Source organism: Heterodontus francisci, chromosome 12, assembly GCF_036365525.1.
Source record: "Heterodontus francisci isolate sHetFra1 chromosome 12, sHetFra1.hap1, whole genome shotgun sequence".
Classification (NCBI taxonomy): Eukaryota; Metazoa; Chordata; class Chondrichthyes; order Heterodontiformes; family Heterodontidae; genus Heterodontus; species Heterodontus francisci.
This window is the reverse complement of record NC_090382.1, coordinates 30,186,168-30,206,959: the sequence shown is the minus strand read 5'-3', so window position 1 is coordinate 30,206,959 and position 20,792 is coordinate 30,186,168. Positions and strand designations below refer to the sequence as shown.

Genomic DNA, 20,792 nt, shown 5'->3' with positions numbered 1-20,792 from the left:
TCCACAGATGCTACCTGACCTGTTTATTTCCAACATTTTCTGTTACTGCAGATGCTGGAAATCTGAAATATTTTGCTTCTGTAATTAGTGATAAAACTGGATTTTTGCTGTCCAATTTTTAATTATACATATTGTAGGCTGGAACTAGAATAAGAAACATCTTAAAGATGTATTTTATAGTTAGAATTGGGGAGAGAGGACCTGCAAATGCTGACAACCTGTAATAACAAAAGCTGCGTCCCGTCCTGTCTGTAATAAAAAAGACAGGTTCACCTTTGGGGTATACTTGACCATGCGGGTTCCATTAATGCACTTGTGTACATGTGCGAACTGGCTGAGGCCGCCCTCTGACCCCAGCTGCTGGCTGAAGCCGCCCTCTGACCCCAGCTGCTGGCTGAAGCCGCCCTCTGACCCCAGCTGAAGCCGCCCTCTGACCCCAGCTGCTGACTGACAACGCCCTCTGACCCCATGATGAACCTGGCTGATGAAAGTCTTTGCAATAGACGAACCTCCTGTAACCTTTATGCACAAGGTCCTCAAACCAGGGTTGCCCATCCGGCACCGCCAGCCCTTTTAAAATGTTGATCGTGTAATGTACAGGATTCGCTTCTTTAGCACCTTCTTTGAAGACTGAACCGATTTAGTTGTTGCTTCTGCCCGCGTCCGCTTCGTTTGCGATTCTTTTATTTAAATAAATCTTCTGCTCAGGCGCTGTGTAGATGAAAGCACACGGGTCCTGCCTGACTGTCTCTGACGACATCACCCTCGCTGCGCACGTGCGACGGAATTTTCCAGAAGCAGCGCCTGGTGCGGATCTCAGCTCCGAGTCGACCCTGGGAAGACCCACTGGCCGACCGCCGACCTCGAGCAGACCCCCTCATCCGGCCCAGAGCCCGGACACTCTGAGCAAAACCGTGTCGCTATGCTGTACCTAGTGCGCTCAGCCTCTCGGCGCCTGGTCGCCGGCAGGGTAAGTAAGGAGAGGGCCGGGGACTCGGGTCGAGATGGGTGAAAGGAGGAGGAGGAGGAGGGGGTGGGGGATAAGAAAGGCCCTGAGTTCAAGACGGTCGGTCTTGTCTGTCTCTCCCCGGGCCGGGTACCGGTGCAGGCCGTGAATTGCGGGCCGTTCCCTCGGTGTGCGACCCAGAACTAGAGTGACCTTCATCCTGTTCCTCGGGCCTTTCGGTTACCGGTTGGTGGCGGCTGTTTCTTGTGTATTAGCCGTGTCGCTGCCGGCAGTCGGAGGGGAGGCTCCGGTTCACAGCCCCACCCTTGGTTCACGAATTTAAATCCAGTGAATCCACTCATTGAGCGGGAGGGTGAGCTAGGTTTGGGTTCGTTCCTCCTGGGCCCGTTTTAACCCCCCCCCCCAACTTTCATCCTTTGGCAGGAAGGGTGCTGTTTTCACCTTTTGATCTCCTTCCGACTGGAAATGTATTTCTGCCTGACCTTTTGCACTCTTCTTCCTTTGGGAAAATCCATCAGTTAATTATGAATTTGAAATTAATAGATTTTTATCATCCAAAGATATTAAGGGATAACGGGGCAAGGGTGGGTATGTGGCGTTAGGTCACAGATCAGACGTGATCTTATTAAATGGTGGAGCAGGCTTGAGGGCTAACTGACTTATTCCTGTTTCTATGTTTCTACTTATTGAGAGAATAACAGGGGAAAATAAGATTGGATTGTTCCCTTATTTGAGAGTCAGCATGGTTTGTGAAAAGTAGGTCATGTCTGACTAATTCACTTGTTTTTATGAGGTCACCAGCATGGTCACTTAAAGGGGTGTCTGTGTGTGTTGTTCATCAGGACTTGCTGAAGACATTTGAGAAGGTTCCATGCAAAATATTGACAACATGAAAGCACATGGAATTATAGGCTACCTTGTGAGATGAGTTGTAATTGTTGGGAGAGATAAAGGGCATGTACCCTGAGTGGTAGGATGTGGCAAGAGGTATTCCTCAGTGATCTGTACTGGGGCCTCAGCTCTTCACCATATTTGTTGGTGATTTGGATGAAGGCATAGAGTTTGGGGGGGGGGGGGCGGGTACTGTAAGTAGTGAAAATGGGAGTAGGAAATTACAAAGAATTGGCATGTAAAACTGGCAAATAGAGTTCATTATGGGAAGGAAGTGTGAAGTTATTCACTTTGGACCTAATAAAAACAAATTAGAGTATTTCTAAACAGTGAGAAACTAGGAACTGTGGAGGAGCAAAGAGATTTAGGGTTCCAAGTGCTCAACAACAACGACTCGCATTTATATAGTGCCTTTAATGTAATAAACATCCCAAGGTACTTCACAGGAGCATTAGAAAACAAAGTATGACACTGAACCATAAAAGGAGATATTGGGTCAGATGACCAAAAGCTTGGTCAAAGAGATAGCTTTTAAGAAGTGTCTTAAAGGAGTGAAGTGGAGAAGTATAGGAAGGTGATAAGGGAGTGGGACTTAGCAAGTTAAGACACGGGCACAGAGTTTTGGCTGACCTCAAGTTTACGGGAAGTAGAATGTGCGTGACCAGCCAGGAGTGCATTGGAATAGTCAAGTTTAGAGGTAATGAAGGCATGAATGAGGGCATCAGCAGCAGATGAGCAGAAACAGGGCGAAGTCTGGCGATGTTAGAGATATAAAAGGCGGTCTTGGTGATGGCACGAGTGAGGTTGGAAGTTCATCTCCAGGCCAAATGTGACCCCAAGGTTGCGAACAGACTGGTTTAATCTAAGACTGTTGCTAGGAAGAGGGATGGAGTCTGCAGCTAGGGAACGGTGTTAGGAATGGGGACTGAAAACAATGGCTTCACTCTTCTAATATTTAACTGGAGGAAATTTCTGCTGATCCAGTAATGGGTGATTCATTTTGGTAGGAAAAACATGGAGAGACGATATAAGATAAAAGGTACAACTCTAAAGGGGACGCAGAAGCGGAGGGATCTGGAGCTATATGTGCATAAGTCATTGAAGGTAGCAGGACAGATTTAGAGAGTGGTTAATAAAGCATACAGTATCCTAGGCTTTATTAATAAGGGCATAGAGTACAAGAGCCAAGGAGGTTACGTTGAACTTGTATAAGGCAGTAGTTCAGCCTCAGCTGGAGTATTGCGTCCAGTTCTGGGCGCTGCACTTCACGAAAGATTCACCAGAATGGTTCCAGGGATAACTTCAGTTATGAAGATAGATTGGAAAAGTTGTGACTGTTATCCTTGCAGAAGAGAAGGCTGAGAGGTGATTTGATGGAGGTATTCAAAATCATGAGGGATCTAGTAATATATAGGGGGAAATTGTTCCCACTCGTGTGAGTATCGAGAATGAGAGGGCACAGATTTAAAGTTATTGGCAAGAAAAACAAGAGCAACATGAGGAAAAGCATTTTTACGCTGAGTGATTCGCATCTGGAATGCGCTACTTCAGAGCGTGGTGGAGGCGAGTTCAATCGAGGCATTCAAAAGGGAATTAGATGGTTATGTGCAAAGCAAGAACGTGCAGGGTTGCAGGGAGAAGACGGCGAAATGGCATTAGGTGAATTTCTCATTCGGAGAACCAGTACGGAAACTTTGGGCCAAATGACCGCCTCCTGCACTAACAATTCAGTGATTCTGGGTGTGAGATAAGCAGTTTGATAATTTCGCAACAGTGGAGGAGTTGAGAGGGGTGGTACTCAAACTACTCGTGTCACTTAAAGCTAGTGAACAGGTAGAAAATAATTTAAAAGGCTAATGAAATGTTGGCTTCTATTGCATGGTGGCTGGAAATTATAGTAGTTAGAATACTGTCTTGATCTTTGGCTACCGAACCTTTAAAAGTGTATATTGGTCTTAGACCTGCAATGCAGATTCACCAGAATGATGGGGCTTAGAGGGTTAAGTTATGAAGACAGATTGCATAAAATTGGCTTGTATTCCCTTGAGTTTAGAAAATTGAGTGATTTAATAGAGGTGTTGAAAATGATGAGGATTTGATAGGGTAGATACAGAGAAACTATCTCCTGTGGGGAAATCTTGAATAAAGGGCAGCAATTTTAAAACTAAAATTAGAACTGCATCATTTAGGAGGAAAATCAGTCATACTTTTTCGCAGTGGACTGGAAATCTGGAGCTCATTCCCCCAAAAACTGTAAATGCTGGGGGCCAATTGAAATTTGCAGGACTAATGTTTGTGAGGTGAGGATATCGAGGAATGTAGAACAAAGCTGGGAATCATCCATAATCTAATTGAACAGGCTTGAGAGCTCAGTGATTTACTCCTATTCATAAGTTCCAAATGCATTAATATATATCCACCTTTAGGAGCTGGGTTTAAATGTGGACCAGATTTAAAGTGATACGTCTCTTTAACTGTTCAGATCCTAAATGGTGAGTTTGAGCAGTTCCACCCTGATACTTATTGACACAGAAAAAAAATAGTGAATTAGGCAATTGTTGCAAAGAAATTGACAGTCTCACTCAGGCAAAAGCAGCTGTTTATATTGATGTGGACTTGAGTCCCGGTAGCACAAATTCACAATTTGCAGATGATATGTAATGGACGTCATCAAAGTCACAAATTACATTCTCTGTGACTTTCATTCTTAACCTCTTGTCTCTGACAAAGTCAGCCACCACCACCCATCTCCGTCACCTCTCCCTTGTTTAGACTGCCCTTATTTGGGTTCGTTCTTACCTGTCCAATCATAGCCAGAGTATCCTAATACAATTTTACAGCACAGGAGAAAGCCATATGAGCGATCATAAGAAATAGGAGCAGAAGTAGGCCATTCGGCCCCTCAAGCCTGCCCCACCATTCAATAAGATCATGGCTGATCTGTCCCAGACCTCAACTCTTTCGTGCCAGCTCCTCATAGCCCTCAACTCCCCGATGTTTGAAAAAATCTACCTCCTCTTTAAATACTTTCAGTATTAAGGGGTTTAACATCTTTGAAAGTGGATAATTCCCCAGGCTTGGACGAAATGGAGGGAGAGAAGAAATAGCAGAGGCTCTGACCATCATTTTCCAATCCTCTCTGGCTATAGGCGTGATGCCAGAGGACAGCTAACATTGTACCATTGTTTAAAAAGGGAGAAAGGGATAGACCGAATAATTACAGATTAGTCAGCCTAAACTCACTGGTGGGAAAATTATTGGGAAAAACTTCTGAGGGGCAGGATAAATGCTCATTTAGAAAGGCACAGCCAGCTCTTTGAATGAACTGTCCAATTAGTCCTACACTCCTGCTATTTTCCCACAGCCTCGCATTTTTTTCAGTTTAGGTGTTTATCCAGTTCCTTTTACAAAGTTACTAATGCACTGCCTGAAAGGATGATAACAGATTCATTCCTGATCATCATAGGTCACTGCATTAAAAAATATAAATTCTTATCTCCCTTCTGATTCTTTTGCCAATTAACATAAATCTGTCTTGTGGTTACTGGTGGAAAAGTTGCTCCTCGTTTTCTCTATCACAATACTCAATTTTGAACACCTCTATTTAATCTCCCCTTAACCTCTGCTTGAAGGAAAATAATTCAGCTTCTCTATTCTTCCATGTAACTGAAGTCCCTCATCTTTTTGGTATTTTATTTTTTTATATTTAGAGATACAGCACTGAAACAGGCCCTTCGGCCACCGAGTCTGTGCCGACCAACAACCACCCATTTATACTAACCCTACAGTAATCTCATATTCCCTACCACCTACAACAGCCAATTTACCTATCACCTGCAAGTCTTTGGCTGTGGGAGGAAACCGGAGCACCCGGCAAAAACCCACGCGCTCACAGGGAGAACTTGCAAACTCCACACAGGCAGTACCCAGAATCAAACCCGGGTCCCTGGAGCTGTGAGGCTGCGGTGCTAACCACTGCGTCATTTTAGTCAATCTGCGCTGCACTCCAAGGCCATGACATCCTTTCTAAAGTGTGATGCCTAGAATTGTACGCTTGTATAAAGCAAGGATTTAACAGCTTTATCAACTAATCCTGCCACCTTCTAATTTTATGTATATGAACCCTCACGTCTTTTGCTACCTGTACTCCCTTTTAAAATTGTACCATTTAGTTTAAATTGCTGCACCTCATTCCTCCCAAAATGTATTATCATATTTCTTCAAAATGTCTTCTCTTCCTGTGCCTGCTCTGAAGCCTCTGGAAACCCCCAAGACTATATCCTTAGCCCCTCCTATTCCTTATGTACGAGCTGCCCCTCGGCAACATCATACAAAGACATGGTGTCAGGTTTCACAAATGCAATGGCAGGAATTTTATGGCCCCCCCGCCCAACCCCCCCCCCCCGGCCCGCTGCAATTTTATGCGGGGCGTTGGCAGCAAGAAACGGCCTGTCAAGGCCCTTAAGTGGCCAATGAACTGACATTTAAGGCCTCCGCCTACCGTCGCGGTTATTTTACCCTTATCTGGCAGGTGGCCGAGGCTTCAAAGTCCACCTGGTGAAACCAGGCGGCCTTCTTGCAGGCTGGTGGAGGGCTCTCCCTGTGCCCCACTGAGGGCCGCCCCCGAAACCCAACCGTCCCCAACGCACAACACTCCCCCTGCCCCCTTAACCAACCCCTCTTGCCTCGCCTGGGCCTGACCAATTGTCCCTGGCAAGGCCCTGAAAACTTAGCTTCGGTCCCGGGCCGTCCTCCATCCTCTTTCCGATGGCTGGGTGTAGTCCCAGCAGTGGCCATCACTCTCAGTGGTGCTGCTGGGACTAAGATACCAGCCCGCTAATTGGCCAGCAGCTCCATTAGGCGGGGCTTACTGCCTCAAAGAGGTGGACGTCCTGCTCAAGACCAATTAAGGGCCTGGGAAGTGTAAACTCCTGGTCTGGCACCCCAGGCCTGATGGAGGCGGGCTTACCACCAACTTTTTGGCTGGTGGACAGGCACCCCCGCCCGGCCCCAGCCCAACCAAAAATTCTGGCCAATATCAGCCTGCTTTGTCCAACATCCAATCCTGGTTAATGCCAGTTTTCCTCCTGTTAAACATTGAGAAGACCAAAATCATTGGCTTCACTCCTTACAAAGTCCACTATCTCGCCACAGATTCTGTCCCCCAACCTGAGCTGAGATTCCAACTCCATCACAAACCTAACATTGCCTATCTACCCCTGCCTTGGCCCACCTTTTGTAGAAGACCTCACCCATCCCTCTGTCACTTACAGACCTGATTATTCTAACGCTGTCCTGATTGCACATCCCATCCTGCACCAAGTTCCACTATTCCATCTACCCATCTCCCAACATCTTGTAGCAAAGCTATTTCATCTGGTGGTTGAATCAATAGCTAGTAGACGAAAATTTCTGATCTTCAAAAAGCAATGGAAGAGGCTAATTTTCTTGTTTTGCAGAGAATTATTAGGGTTGGAATGCCCTGCCAGAAACTGATGGAAGTAGGTTTTAAAAGAGAAGTGGATAAATATTTGGCAAAATAAAAATTTGGAAGAGTGAGGGAATGAAACTACTTGAATAGTTCTTTCAGAGAGTTAGCTGGGCATGATCTGCGAATGGTTTCTGCGTCCTGTATATATTGACTACAATTCTGGAGTTTGATTTTTTTAAATTTTGAAAATGTAAATGCTCTGAAGGCTTGCTTTGAGATGCTCCAAGATGCCTCTGCTTTTTCCTGCTCGCTAAAAGGACAGCATTACCCCTGAAATAATCAAGAGTGCCAAGCCTGCTATACTCTCAGCACTACATGAACTGCTATGCCTGTGCTGGGACGAGGGAGCAGTACCCCAGGACGTGCGCGATGCCAATATCATCACCCTCTATAAAAACAAAGGTGACCGCGGTGACTGCAACAACTACCGTGGAATCTCCCTGCTCGGCATAGTGGGGAAAGTCTTTGCTCGAGTCATGAGAGGTATAGACAGGGTGGATAGCAAGAGGCTTTTTCCCAGAGTGGGGGATTCAATTACTAGAGGACACGAGTTCAAAGTGAAAGGGGAAAAGTTTAGGGGGGATATGCGTGGAAAGTTCTTTACGCAGAGGGTGGTGGGTGCCTGGAACGCGTTGCCAGCGGAGGTGGTAGATGCGGGCACGATGGCGTCTTTTAAGATGTATCCAGACAGATACATGAATGGGCAGGAAGAAAAGAGATACAGACCCTTAGAAAATAGACGACATGTTTAGATAGAGGATCTGGATCGGTGCAGGCTTGGAGGGCCGAAGGGCCTGTTCCTGTGCTGTAATTTTCTTTGTTCTTCTTTGAGTCGCTCTGAACAGGCTCCAGAAGCTGGCCGAGCGCGTCTACCCTGAGGCACAGTGTGGCTTTCGTGCAGAGAGATCGACCGTTGACATGCTGTTCTCCCTTCGTCAGATACAGGGGAAATGCCGTGAACAACAGATGCCCCTCTACATTGCTTTCATTGATCTCACCAAAGCCTTTGACCTCGTCAGCAGACGTGATCTCTTCAGACTACTAGAAAAGATTGGATGCCCACCAAAGCTACTAAGTATCATCACCTCATTCCATGACGATATGAAAGGCACAATTCAACATGGTGGCTCCTCATCAGAGCCCTTTCCTATCCTGAGTGGCGTGAAACAGGGCTGTGTTCTCGCACCCACACTTTTTGGGATTTTCTTCTCCCTGCTGCTTTCACATGCGTTCAAGTCCTCTGAAGAAGGAATTTTCCTCCACACAAGATCAGGGGGCAGGTTGCTCAACCTTGCCCGTCTGAGAGCGAAGTCCAAAGTACGGAAAGTCCTCATCAGAGAACTTCTCTTTGCTGACGATGCTGCTTTAACATCTCACTGAAGAGTGCCTGCAGAGTCTCATCGACAGGTTTGCGGCTGCCTGCAATGAATTTGGCCTAACCATCAGCCTCACGAAAACGAACATCATGGGGCAGGACGTCAGAAATGCTCCATCCATCAATATTGGTGACCACGCTCTGGAAGTGGTTCAAGAGTTCACCTACCTAGGCTCAACTATCACCAGTAACCTGTCTCTAGATGCAGAAATCAACAAGCGCATGGGAAAGGCTTCCACTGCTATGTCCAGACTGGCCAAGAGAGTGTGGGAAAATGGCGCACTGACACGGAACACAAAAGTCCGAGTGTATCAGGCCTGTGTCCTCAGTACCTTGCTCTATGGCAGCGAGGCCTGGGCAACGTATGTCAGCCAAGAGCGACGTCTCAATTCATTCCATCTTCGCTGCCTCCGGAGAATACTTGGCATCAGGTGGCAGGACCGTATCTCCAACACAGAAGTCCTCGAGGCGGCCAACATCCCCAGCTTATACACACTATTGAGTCAGCGGCGCTTGAGATGACTTGGCCATGTAAGCCACATGGAAGATGGCAGGATCCCCAAAGACACATTGTACAGCGAGCTCGCCACTGGTATCAACCACCGGCCGTCCATGTCTCCGCTTTAAAGACGTCTGCAAACGCGACATGAAATCCTGTGACATTGATCACAAGTCGTGGGAGTCAGTTGCCAGCGTTCGCCAGAGCTGGCGGGCAGCCATAAAGACGGGGCTAAAGTGTGGCGAGTCAAAGAGACTTAGCAGTTGGCAGGAAAAAAGACAGAAGCACAAGGGGAGAGCCAACTGTGTAACAGCCCCAACAAAGAAATTTCTCTGCAGCACCTGTGGAAAGCCTGTCACTCTGGAATTGGCCTTTATAGCCACTCCAGGCGCTGCTTCACAAACCACTGACCACCTCCAGGCGCTTATCCATTGTGTCTCGAGATAAGGAGGCCAAAGAAAAATATAAAAGATAACTTATATTTTAAAGAATTACAATCCCCTTCATCCTCTGGGGGATTAGGATATAGATAATGTATTTACAATGCACTTGGTGATAGAGCCCAGTTAAGAATGGAATGGAGTTAGCAGAGCTGCTATGCTGGTGGCTCCGTATTGTTATTCATCAAAGTAGCATATCTTTGGCTCCAAATGCTGGTTAAATTCTTGATTTTAATTAAGACTGCATTTGTTGACAACACTACCGCTAGGGGGCGCTGTTGTGGCACATGCGCAAATGCAGCATGTGCCACTAAAACGTCACAGACTGCGACTTTAGGTAGCTGCCTGGACTAAAGATGGCGCTGCTCAAATAATCACATGGAGGGTACCTAACAAACACATGTCAGCACACAATGGCGGAGTGAGAGAGCGGGCCGGGGTGGGGGGGAGTGAGGGGGGGCTGGGGAGCAGACCAAGCCTGGTAGGAACAGAGCGGCCGGCGAGTGGGCGAGCGAACGGGTCGGTGACGGAGGGGAGCGGAGCGGGCCTGCGGGGAGAGGAGCTTCCGGCCCTCTCCATCCAGCTGCTTTCTCCCCTATTTCTCAACTGTACTTCAGGCATTGCAGCTCTCTGGTCCCTGCGTTTTGCATCCCTCTCTTCAGGAGCTTCTGAATTTAACTCTCTCCCACTACCCCCCCCCCCCCCACACCTCCTCTCTACCCCCCCCCCCTCCACCCCGTCACAACCCTCTCCCTCTTCCCCCTCTATCCCTTCACAAGCCCCCCCTCTTTCCCTCCCACCCCCCAAAGGACCACACCGCAATTGAGTATCTGAAGTGCAGTTGCAAAGTCGGGAAAATAACATCAAAAACCTCAACAATTCCAGGTTTAATTATTGAGAAATTTTATTAAGTACATTAAACATTCGAAGCACTGCTGTGCATGGATACATGAGTGTTGTGTTGCCAGCATTCCCATGAGACAGACAGGCCGAGTCTCTGCTTTGCAGAACTAAAGAGATTGTTCCTGGAGAGCCTTGTGGTGAATGAATGCGTGGCTGTCTATTCCACTACTGTATTGTCCATGTGAAGAAGGCAAAGTCATGCATTGAATCCACCCATGACTGCAGATATCTCCGAGAAATACAACGTTCCTTGGACTGCTACTCTCGCTGCATCCTGAGATCCACACTCAGTGCTATGCGCCGCCACATGCACACACTGGACCTCTCTCTCCTTGAAGAAAGTCACAAGAGTCTGAGCTCAATCTATTCTTGGTGAATGTTCCCCAAACACATCCCAATGTGTGCTTCCACTTCATCCATAAATGCAAGGTTCCTTTCTGTATCGTGACAAGCTCCGCAGCATGATCCAGTTGCCTTCATTGCTTGAATGCTGACCTTAAGTCTCAAGGATTGTTTTCTCAAGGGCATGTTTTACGTGAAAAGAAATAATAAAGAACATCAGTGTCAGAGCTTCCCTCCTCCAATGTTGAGCATGCTTTATGTTCTGCAGTAAAGGCATGTACTGATAACACCGCCAATGAATCACTTAGTACCCAACTCAGCTGTAGGAGTCAGGATGATGTTACTGCCCCTATCTCGTGATGGTTCAATGCTGCTCTCAGGGAAAACATGAATGATGTGAGGGTGCTGGAAAAAGAAGCACATTTCTTTTGGACTATGAACATAATGCAGGCCATTTAGCCCAGCTGTTCCCTGCTAGTGGTTATGCTACTCGTACGCCTTCCCATCCGCTCCCATTTAATCCTGCCTACTGCTATCAGCATCACCTTCCATTTCTTACGCTCTTATCTACCTTTGCCTTCAAGCAACACTGAGGATGGAGAACGGTGTGGCTGCACTCCCACCTCACCAGTTGTGTACTCAGCAAGAGCATTCACATTTGTGCTACCACTGGACACGGCATGCTTGTTTCTTTCAGTGCTCAGTCTCTTCTTTCTGGATGTTCCCCAAGTACTTGACCGCTTTGGATGCCCTCTCTGCTTGACAGGCAGCAGCTGGCAATTGCGGAGTCTCACAAGGCTCTGCATGGTTGTTTCAAGGGCGGATGGGGAAACATGTGGCTTTGTGTCCATGTGCACGGCTCTAATGGGTGCAGGAACAGAGCAACTTACAACAAGGACTGGAGCACATGTACTGCCTACACACAGCCCCAGACAATGGAAAGGATTTTAGTGCAGTGCAATAGACTGGAGCACATGTACTGCCTGCACACAGCCCCAGACAATGGAAAGGATTTTAGTGCAGTGCAATAGACTGGAGCACATGTACTGCCTGCACACAGCCCCAGACAATGGAAAGGATTTTAGTGCAGTGCAGTGGACTGGAGCACATGTACTGCCTGCACACAGCCCCAGACAATGGAAAGGATTTTAGTGCAGTGCAATAGACTGGAGCACATGTACTGCCTGCACACAGCCCCAGACAATGGAAAGGATTTTAGTGCAGTGCAATAGACTGGAGCACATGTACTGCCTGCACACAGCCCCAGACAATGGAAAGGATTTTAGTGCAGTGCAATAGACTGGAGCACATGTACTGCCTGCACACAGCCCCAGACAATGGAAAGGATTTTAGTGCAGTGCAATAGACTGGAGCACATGTACTGCCTGCACACAGCCCCAGACAATGGAAAGGATTTTAGTGCAGTGCAGTGGACTGGAGCACATGCAGTGCCCTAGACAATGGAAATGTTTTCAGAGCAGCTTACAACAGGGACTGGAGCACATGCAGTGCCTCAGACAATGGAAATATTTTCAGAGCAACTTACCTTGGAGCAATCTCCTCTTTCTGATAAAAATGAAGCAGACTGAAATCTCCAAAACGACTAAATAATTGCGATATAATGCCCGACGAAACTTCTCCTCCTTCCACTTTCAGAAACTCGCGCCGAAGCTTTGACGCATGCGTGAATACCTGTTGGCGTTGCATAAAGCGCATGTGCAGAGGCCGACCAGGTGCGTTGCCCGAAGAAGCAGACGTCACGCGATGACGTCATCGGCGCATGTGCTAACCAGTCCTGGCAAGTCGAAACGCAGCGCATGCGCAGAGAGCAGGAGACCGTCTGCGCATGTGCGCACTGCGGCGCAGCCTGATGACATCAGTGGCGAGCTGCATTGTCAGGAATCACTTTGTTTAATTAATCTAATCAAGTAATTTGGAGCTCTTTGTAGTTCATCTGCATTGATTGCAGTTACACTGCAATTTATGTAAAGCCATATTGGTGAGAAACTACCATCTTGAGATGGTTTCGCAAGGTTGACAGCATGTAACCTGACGACTTTTCTCAGGTTATACTATAGTTATCATTCGTGTGAAGCCAAAACTGCTTTGCATCGTAAAACCGTAGAATAACTGCTATAAGACTTATTGGATCACTGTTGGGAGAGGTCTTGCGCAGTTCATTAGTTTTGTTTTTGCACATTGGTTGCAACCATATCAGGGAGTGCAAAAGGAATGGTGCAGTTTGTTGTTTAATCCACTATACCTCTTTACTGGAAAGATTTAATAATCTCTGCAATAAATAGAATGGTACAAATGATAGAAAGGTGTTAACGCTGTTATTTGCTTTCCAGGGTCATTGGAATGCACTGAGCCAGGATGTACTTCGATCATTGACAAGACGCAATTATGCGTGAGTTTTTATTGAAATACTCAAAAATGCAGTTGATCTTGTTATTGCCTACCAGTGACCAGTAGTAGTGTTAAAGCTATTATAGCAGTTCTAGTTTAAAGTCTAATACTAATTTAAAACAGTGTTGCATTAAAATTCTGGCTGTGGTGCTGAATTATTGTGTGCCATAGTACCCTTGTACTTAAACCATTATTAGTCTTTGGTCAACAACTTGTAGCCTTACATCTGTTTTAAGTTCTGCATAATTTTGAAATTTTAAATGTTTGGGCCTGGAGGAGTTGCAGGCTGCTTAAAATCCACTAGAGCTTTGTAAAACTTCAAAACATTGAAGAGCTGAAGCTTACAAGATTTTAGACTATGGCTGAGGAGGGTGAAGAAACATGGTAAGGGCTCTCCCCTTTTGTATGTTTGTGGGTTTCGCCTGTTCTCTGTGTTCTCTGTCTTTGTATGCACATAGGGCGTCATTCAGTTTTTGCGGCCTTGTATTATTTTGTAGTCCTACAAGGTTTTACTCGAACTTCAAATGCAGCGCCAAGTGATTGGATATTTCTGCAGTTCTTAATTCATTCTCAGGATGTGAACGTTGCCCGCAAAGTTGGCACTTACTGCCCATCCTTAATTGCACTAACTGTGTAGTGGGCCACCATCTTGAACTGCTTGCATTGGCTTTTTAAGTGTCTTGCTAGAGCACTTCAAAGGGCATTTAAGAATCAACTATATTGCTGTATGACTAGATTCACACACAGGCCAGACTGGGTGAGGACAGTGGGTTACTTCCCCATAGGACATTTGTGAACCAATGGAATTTTTTACAATAATCTGGCAGCTTCATGGTCACATTCAATGATACCCAGCTTAATATCTGTACACTTTTTTAAAACTGAATTAAAATTCTCAAAACTGCCATGCTGGAATTTGGAATTGCCGCCTTTGGATTATTAATCCAATAACATGACTACTATACTACCTGCAGTTGTGCCTTTTAATTTGATATCAATCTGTGTTATTAAATAACTGGGAGGTGATGTTGGAATGGAGTTGAGCATGTGTTTAGTTCTCATTCATAATTGGACATAGTGCTATTTTTCAAATTGTCGTTTAGAATGCATCTTGCATTTGGATGGAGGCTTAGAACTGCTGAAGAATTCAAAATGCATCTGCTGATAAATATTTGTACTTTGTGTTTCTCAGGTCTGAAGCTATTAAGGGTGCAGTTATTGGAATTGATCTGGGCACAACCAATTCCTGTGTTGCAGTGATGGAAGGCAAACAAGCAAAGGTAAGTTGTTATAGCCATTCCAAGCCTTTGGAAGTGAAGCACATACTATAAATACTCAGCAGGTAGCACACTGGTTATGATGAAAGGTCATTGACCTGAAATGTTAACTCTGTCCACAGATTCTGCCAGATCTGCTGAGTATTTGCAGCAATTTTTGTTTTTCTAATAGTACGTTTCATGAACAAGATGAGTTGTTGAGGCTAAAGTGGGGAGATGTGGGGAAATCAGGAATTAAATGTGGGCTAGAGTTATGAACTGAAAGATGGAAGAAGCAAAAGATTGGAGTCTGGAGTGGAGGGCGTGGCAGAAATGCTAATACGATTGCCTCAGTTTTTGTTGCAAAGTAGTTTGGAAATTTCTCTTCATTAGAATATAATGAAGGCATAGAAATATTTTTGAGAAATCCGAAACTAATCCTATTATCCTGCTGTCTTTCATGGCCCACTAATTTCCTCATTAAATGTCCATATTTTTCTCAAAAGATGCATTGTCTCTGCCACTTTTTGCAGCAAAGCATAGCATCTTGCATCAACATCTTCATAAATATCTGTTCCTCACGAATAACTTTAAATCAATAATCCCTTGTCACTGACTCCTGCTAGAGGCATTAATTTTTCCATATTCAGCCTCTTCAAAATTCTTCATAAGTTTAAGCTGTTAAATCTCCTTTTAACCTTCTCTGCTCTTGTTGAAATAGTCCCAGTATCTTGTGTCTCATTATTGTATTTGCCTATTCTGACAGCGTCCTGGTGAATCTGTTTTTACACTGTACAGTTTAAATACTATTCGCCAGGGTGCCCAAAACTGCACTGAGTACTCTAATTGTAGCCTAACCATTACCATCTAAAGATTTGTCATTAACTCTTTGTTTTAGATTAGAGATACAGCACTGAAACAGGCCCTTCGGCCCACCGAGTCTGTGCCGAACATCAACCACCCATTTATACTAATCCTACACTAATCCCATATTCCTACCAAACATCCCCACCTGTCCCTATATTTCCCTACCACCTACCTATACTAGTGACAATTTATAATGGCCAATTTACCTATCAACCTGCAAGTCTTTTGGCTTGTGGGAGGAAACCGGAGCACCCGGAGAAAACCCACGCAGACACAGGGAGAACTTGCAAACTCCACACAGGCAGTACCCAGAATCGAACCCAGGTCCCTGCAGCTGTGAGACTGCAGTGCTAACCACTGCGCCACTGTGCCGCCCTTGTAGTCTGAGCCCTTACATATAAACCCAAAAGCCTAAAAGGCTTTTAGTTTTATGACTTACTTGAACCTTCAGGGAATTATTTATTGAACTCCTAGATCTCTGTTCATCCTCGCCTATTGGTATCTTGCCTTTGAGTGCATGTGCCCATTCCTTATTTCCGCACCTTCAATTGCAGCTGCAACCTGTCTGCCCATTCCACGACCTTATTGGTGTCTTCCTGAAGTCTTTTGTAGCACACCTTGCTGTTAGTCAGGCACTGTAGGATAGAATACTGGAGCCTGGTCTTTATATACGTGTAAGCTTTTCATTAGAGGCACACACACAGCATATCGTGCACCTTTAACTAACAACTGCACTATTAGCGTCCTATATAGCCTCCCTGGTGGTCTAGTGGTTAGGATTCGGCGCTTTCACCGCTGCGATCCGGGTTCGATTCCCGGCCGGGGACTGACGTTTCTTGTTTAGGGAGGTGCAGTGGTTAGCACTGCAGCCTCACAGCTCCAGGGACCCGGGTTCAATTCTGGGTACTGCCTGTGCGGAGCTTGCAAGTTCTCCCTGTGAACGCGTGGGTTTTCGCCGGGTGCTCTGGTTTCCTCCCACAGCCAAAGACTCGCAGGTGATAGGTAAAATTGGCCATTGTAAATTGCCCCTAGTGTAGGTAGGTGGTAGGGAATATGGGATTGCTGTAGGGTTAGTATAAATGGGTGGTTGTTGGTCAGCACAGACTCGGTGGGCCGAAAGGGCCTGTTTCAGTGCTGCATCTCTAAATAAATAAATATATACGAGCACAGGTGAGCCTGCAATTAAGTCCCACCACCTAAATACAGTTAACCCCCAAGTGATAGAAATTATTGAATAGCGCCACCATTTACGTCCCCAAGTTTCAATTTTGTACTGTCCATGCCCGAGTCCAAATCAGTACCAATATCAAAAGTGTACACAGCACTGACTATTGGAGTACCCTACTTCAGCCCTTTTCCAATCTGAACAATATCTATTAATCCTAACCTTTGTTTCCCTTCAGTCAACTAGCTTCCACACCACGATGCTGCATAATTTCTGTAATAAGCCTCCTGTGAGAACCTTATCAAATGCCTCCAGAAAATTTACCGACCTGTTATTCAACTACTCAATTTTTCAAAAAACCTTCATTAAGTAGGTCAAACATGATTAGCTTTTAACATCAGTACTGGCTGTCCTTGATTAGCCCATACAATGCTAAATACTCTCTCATTTTGTCTTGAATTATGGATTTGTTGAATGGAGGTTGGATGATGGAAGAGTTGGTAGCTAATGGCAAATATCTGACAAGCTGTCGTGCTACGTACATTCAAGCTTATATCCTGCAGACTTGAGGACACAGAGTTGGTGGTTGTTTAGTAGGAAGTGACAGGGATGACAGACTATCAGATCTTTGGCAATTGAATATGAAGGCAAGGCGCTTATTGGTATCCTTGCAGATGGAAGGCCAGAAAATGGAAAGGTTGCAGCTTATAAGGGTGCACATGAAGAAGTTTTGATGTGGGAGATACATAAATGAATGAGGTGGGAGTTGTGAGGTATAAAACAAGACCAGAAAGACACTGAAAGACCAAATTACAGTGGTAGAGACTAGTAAAAGACATAGACTTTTTTTTTCTCTGCAAATTTCTTGTTTAAGGACCTTGGTCATTGGCAGTTTTGATGAAGCCACATTTTTGGTTCTCTATGCAGGTGGAAATAGAGTACAATTGTTTATGGGCATAAGCTGTTTCTTACAGAGGTTAAAGCATTGGTTGAAAAACCTAATGCTCGGAGAAGCAGTAATCCTTAGGATTTCGGAGCTAGGCAAATAAGTCTTGTAAATTGTGCATTGAGTAAAGGCCGGGTTGAGTCTGCAAATGAAATCCGACCTGAGCCCGACAGAACCACATCCGGCCCGAGTCCTTGCATTTTTTCCCGTGCCCGACCCAACCATCAGTTAACCCAGCTTTCGTTTTTCACTTTAAGCTTGTGCAGATAAGCAAAAAAAAAAAAATGTAACTAAACAAACTTTCAAGTCCATAGAGTGCATTAACATTGGAGCCACGTACAGGAGGTGGCGATAGATTGCGTCCAAACCGACCTGAGCCCAAATGCCGGACTCGGAAGAGCGACCCGACCCGAACACGACACATGTCGTCGGGTTTGGGTCGGGTAGCCATGCTGTGGCGTTGAGTAGATGCCTGTACATGGATTGCCAGTTTGTGAATTGTAAGTGGTTCTTAAATGGAAAGAAGTTAATCTTTCATACTACCCTGGTGCCTATTGAGTAACTTTTACCTACATTGTTGGACTGGAGTTTAAGATGTCTTACCAGTTTTTCTATTTTTAATATCTTGACCTAAGTTAAATGAGTTATTGATGGCTGTATCATAAGCAGGAATGGTAAATTCTGGATGGTTACTTCTTACTGGTACTACTTATACTACTTTATCATGATATGCTTGAGGGTATGGGTAAGGCTTCCACTGCTATGTCCAGACTGGCCTAGAGAGTGTGGGAAAATGGCGCACTGACTCGGAACACAAAAGTCTGAGGTATCAGGCCTGTGTCCTCAGTACCTTGCTCTATGGCAGCGAGGCCTGGACAACGTATGCCAGCCAAGAGCGACGTCTCAATTCATTCCATCTTCGCTGCTTCCGGAGAATACTTGGCATCAGGTGGCAGGACCGTATTTCCAACACAGAAGTCCTCGAGGCGGCCAACATCCCCAGCTTGTACACACTACTGAGTCAGCGACGCTTGAGATGGCTTGGCCATGTGAGCCGCATGGAAGATGGCAGGATCCCCAAAGACACATTGTACAGCGAGCTCGCCACTGGTATCAGACCCACCGACCGTCCACGTCTCCGGTTTAAAGATGTCTGCAAACGCGACATGAAATCCTGTGACATTGATCACAAGTCGTGGGAATCAGTTGCCAGCGTTCGCCAGAGCTGGCGGGCAGCCATAAAGACGGGGCTAAAGTGTGGCGAGTCGAAGAGACTTAGTAGTTGGCAGGAAAATAGACAGAGGAGCAAGGGGAGAGCCAACTGTGCAACAGCCCCGACAAACAAATTTCTCTGCAGCACCTGTGGAAGAGCCTGTCACTCTGGAATTGGCCTTTATAGCCACTCCAGGCGCTGCTTCACAAACCACTGACCACCTCCAGGCGCGTATCCATTGTCTCTCGAGATAAGGAGGCCCAAAAGATGAAGATTGAGGGTCCAGTCTCAAAAAGAAAATTTATATTGTTTCTGTGTAGCTATCCTTACAAAACTTGTAAAGTTTGTGTGTACCTGTTGCTTAGATAGTCCTGATAACTATTTTGTTGTGTTCCAGGTACTTGAAAATTCAGAAGGTGCCAGAACTACTCCCTCTGTAGTTGCTTTTACAGCAGATGGTGAACGTTTGGTTGGGATGCCAGCCAAGAGACAATCCGTAACCAACCCTAAGAACACTTTATATGCCACGAAACGCTTGATTGGACGGCGTTTTGATGACGCTGAAGTACAGAAAGATTTGTAAGTTTAACATTTACTCAAATTATTTTTTAAAAGGCTTCAAAAGTAACATTTTGATTCCGCTATAACAAAAATTCATTTCCCTTATGTAAAAAATACTGTTCACAGGAAAAATGTGCCATTTAAAATTGTGCGCGCCTCTAATGGTGATGCCTGGGTGGAAGCTCATGGGAAGATGTATTCTCCAAGCCAAGTAGGGGCATTTGTCCTGATGAAGATGAAAGAAACAGCAGGTAGGAGCAGCAGTGGCAGAGGACAGCTTTGAACTGATCCATCTTTAGAGATAAGAGCCTTCAAGATGTTTACAATTTCAAGTTAAAGATTTTGAAGTTTTATAGTTAGTTCTTAATGACATTTTCACTTTCTAGTGTGATTAGTATGTGTTAGCTCCATGGCCAATATTACATTGCAGTTAGTATGGACTCCTCAAGAATCAATTCAATCATACATTCTTGGTCAAAATTCCTACAGATGTGGAAATCTGTTTTGAGGTAGGGTTCGCATGTTGCAGTATGACCAAACCAGATATGAATGCAATTATCTTGCGTTGAAGGATTCTGATTTTAACTTTCTGTTTATAGAAAACTACCTGGGACAGACTGCAAAGAATGCTGTTATTACAGTGCCTGCATATTTCAATGATTCTCAAAGACAGGTAAAAATAACAGTTGTACAAATTTGAGTAAATGTAATTGTTTTTGACTTGACGCATTTACAGTCCACAAGTGCATCATGACTAAGAAGCCAAAACATGCACCTAAAGTGCTGTAACCTGCAAGGCTACGGACCAGGTGCTGGAAGGCGCAGACACGATCGGCTGAATGGCCTCCTGTGCTGTAGTTTTTCTATGGTTCTAGCAACAACGCTTTATCTAAGCTGAATGTGTATTGGGTGTTGAGGCCCAAACTGATTTCAGAGGAAAGTGGAAAGAGACTGTCTCTTACAGCGAATTTTGCTCTGCTTCATCTGTAAATCATCAATGTGTGTTTCAACTGATGTGTGTCTTCATTCAGTGCTTTATGCAACAAACATTGTGAATTGTGAAATTTTTATGCAAATATGAAAAGAGATCAAAATTGTTAACGTCACTGTAGCAACATTTGACCTGCTTTGATGTCTCAGCACTATGTAATGATGCATGAAAGTGTTGGTAGCTGTATGTTCAGCATATTCTAGATTTGCAGTATAATGCTTTGTTGCAAGAGTGAAACAGCAATAAAACAAAAATAGATATGTTCATTTACACCTTCAGTGCTGTCATTGTGATACTGTGTTCATCTAGGCTACGAAAGATGCTGGACAGATCGCTGGATTAAATGTTCTGCGAGTAATCAATGAGCCCACAGCAGCTGCTTTAGCATATGGATTAGACAAGTCTGAAGACAAAGTGTACGTAAAGAGTAAAACTTCTAATTCATGATGGAGTTTGTTTGTTTTATTAAAACAAAG

The 20,792-nt window shown here is 45.1% G+C and overlaps 1 protein-coding gene and 1 non-coding gene across 2 annotated transcripts in view; both read left to right on the top strand.

Moving 5' to 3' along the window:
* The first annotated feature begins 741 nt into the window (after positions 1-741).
* The window catches only part of hspa9 (heat shock protein 9), a 35,321-nt gene continuing 15,270 nt past the window's right edge, over positions 742-20,792 (top strand). The window contains exons 1-7 of the mRNA XM_068043259.1: positions 742-970; positions 13,260-13,318; positions 14,510-14,597; positions 19,162-19,343; positions 19,452-19,576; positions 19,925-19,998; positions 20,626-20,732. Coding sequence (XP_067899360.1) covers positions 923-970; positions 13,260-13,318; positions 14,510-14,597; positions 19,162-19,343; positions 19,452-19,576; positions 19,925-19,998; positions 20,626-20,732 — 683 coding nt within the window. The 5' untranslated portion in view covers positions 742-922. The remainder of the gene's footprint in view (positions 971-13,259; positions 13,319-14,509; positions 14,598-19,161; positions 19,344-19,451; positions 19,577-19,924; positions 19,999-20,625; positions 20,733-20,792) is intronic.
* On the top strand, positions 16,196-16,267 carry trnae-uuc (transfer RNA glutamic acid (anticodon UUC)). The gene has a single exon. It is a non-coding gene; the product is annotated as a tRNA-Glu (tRNA).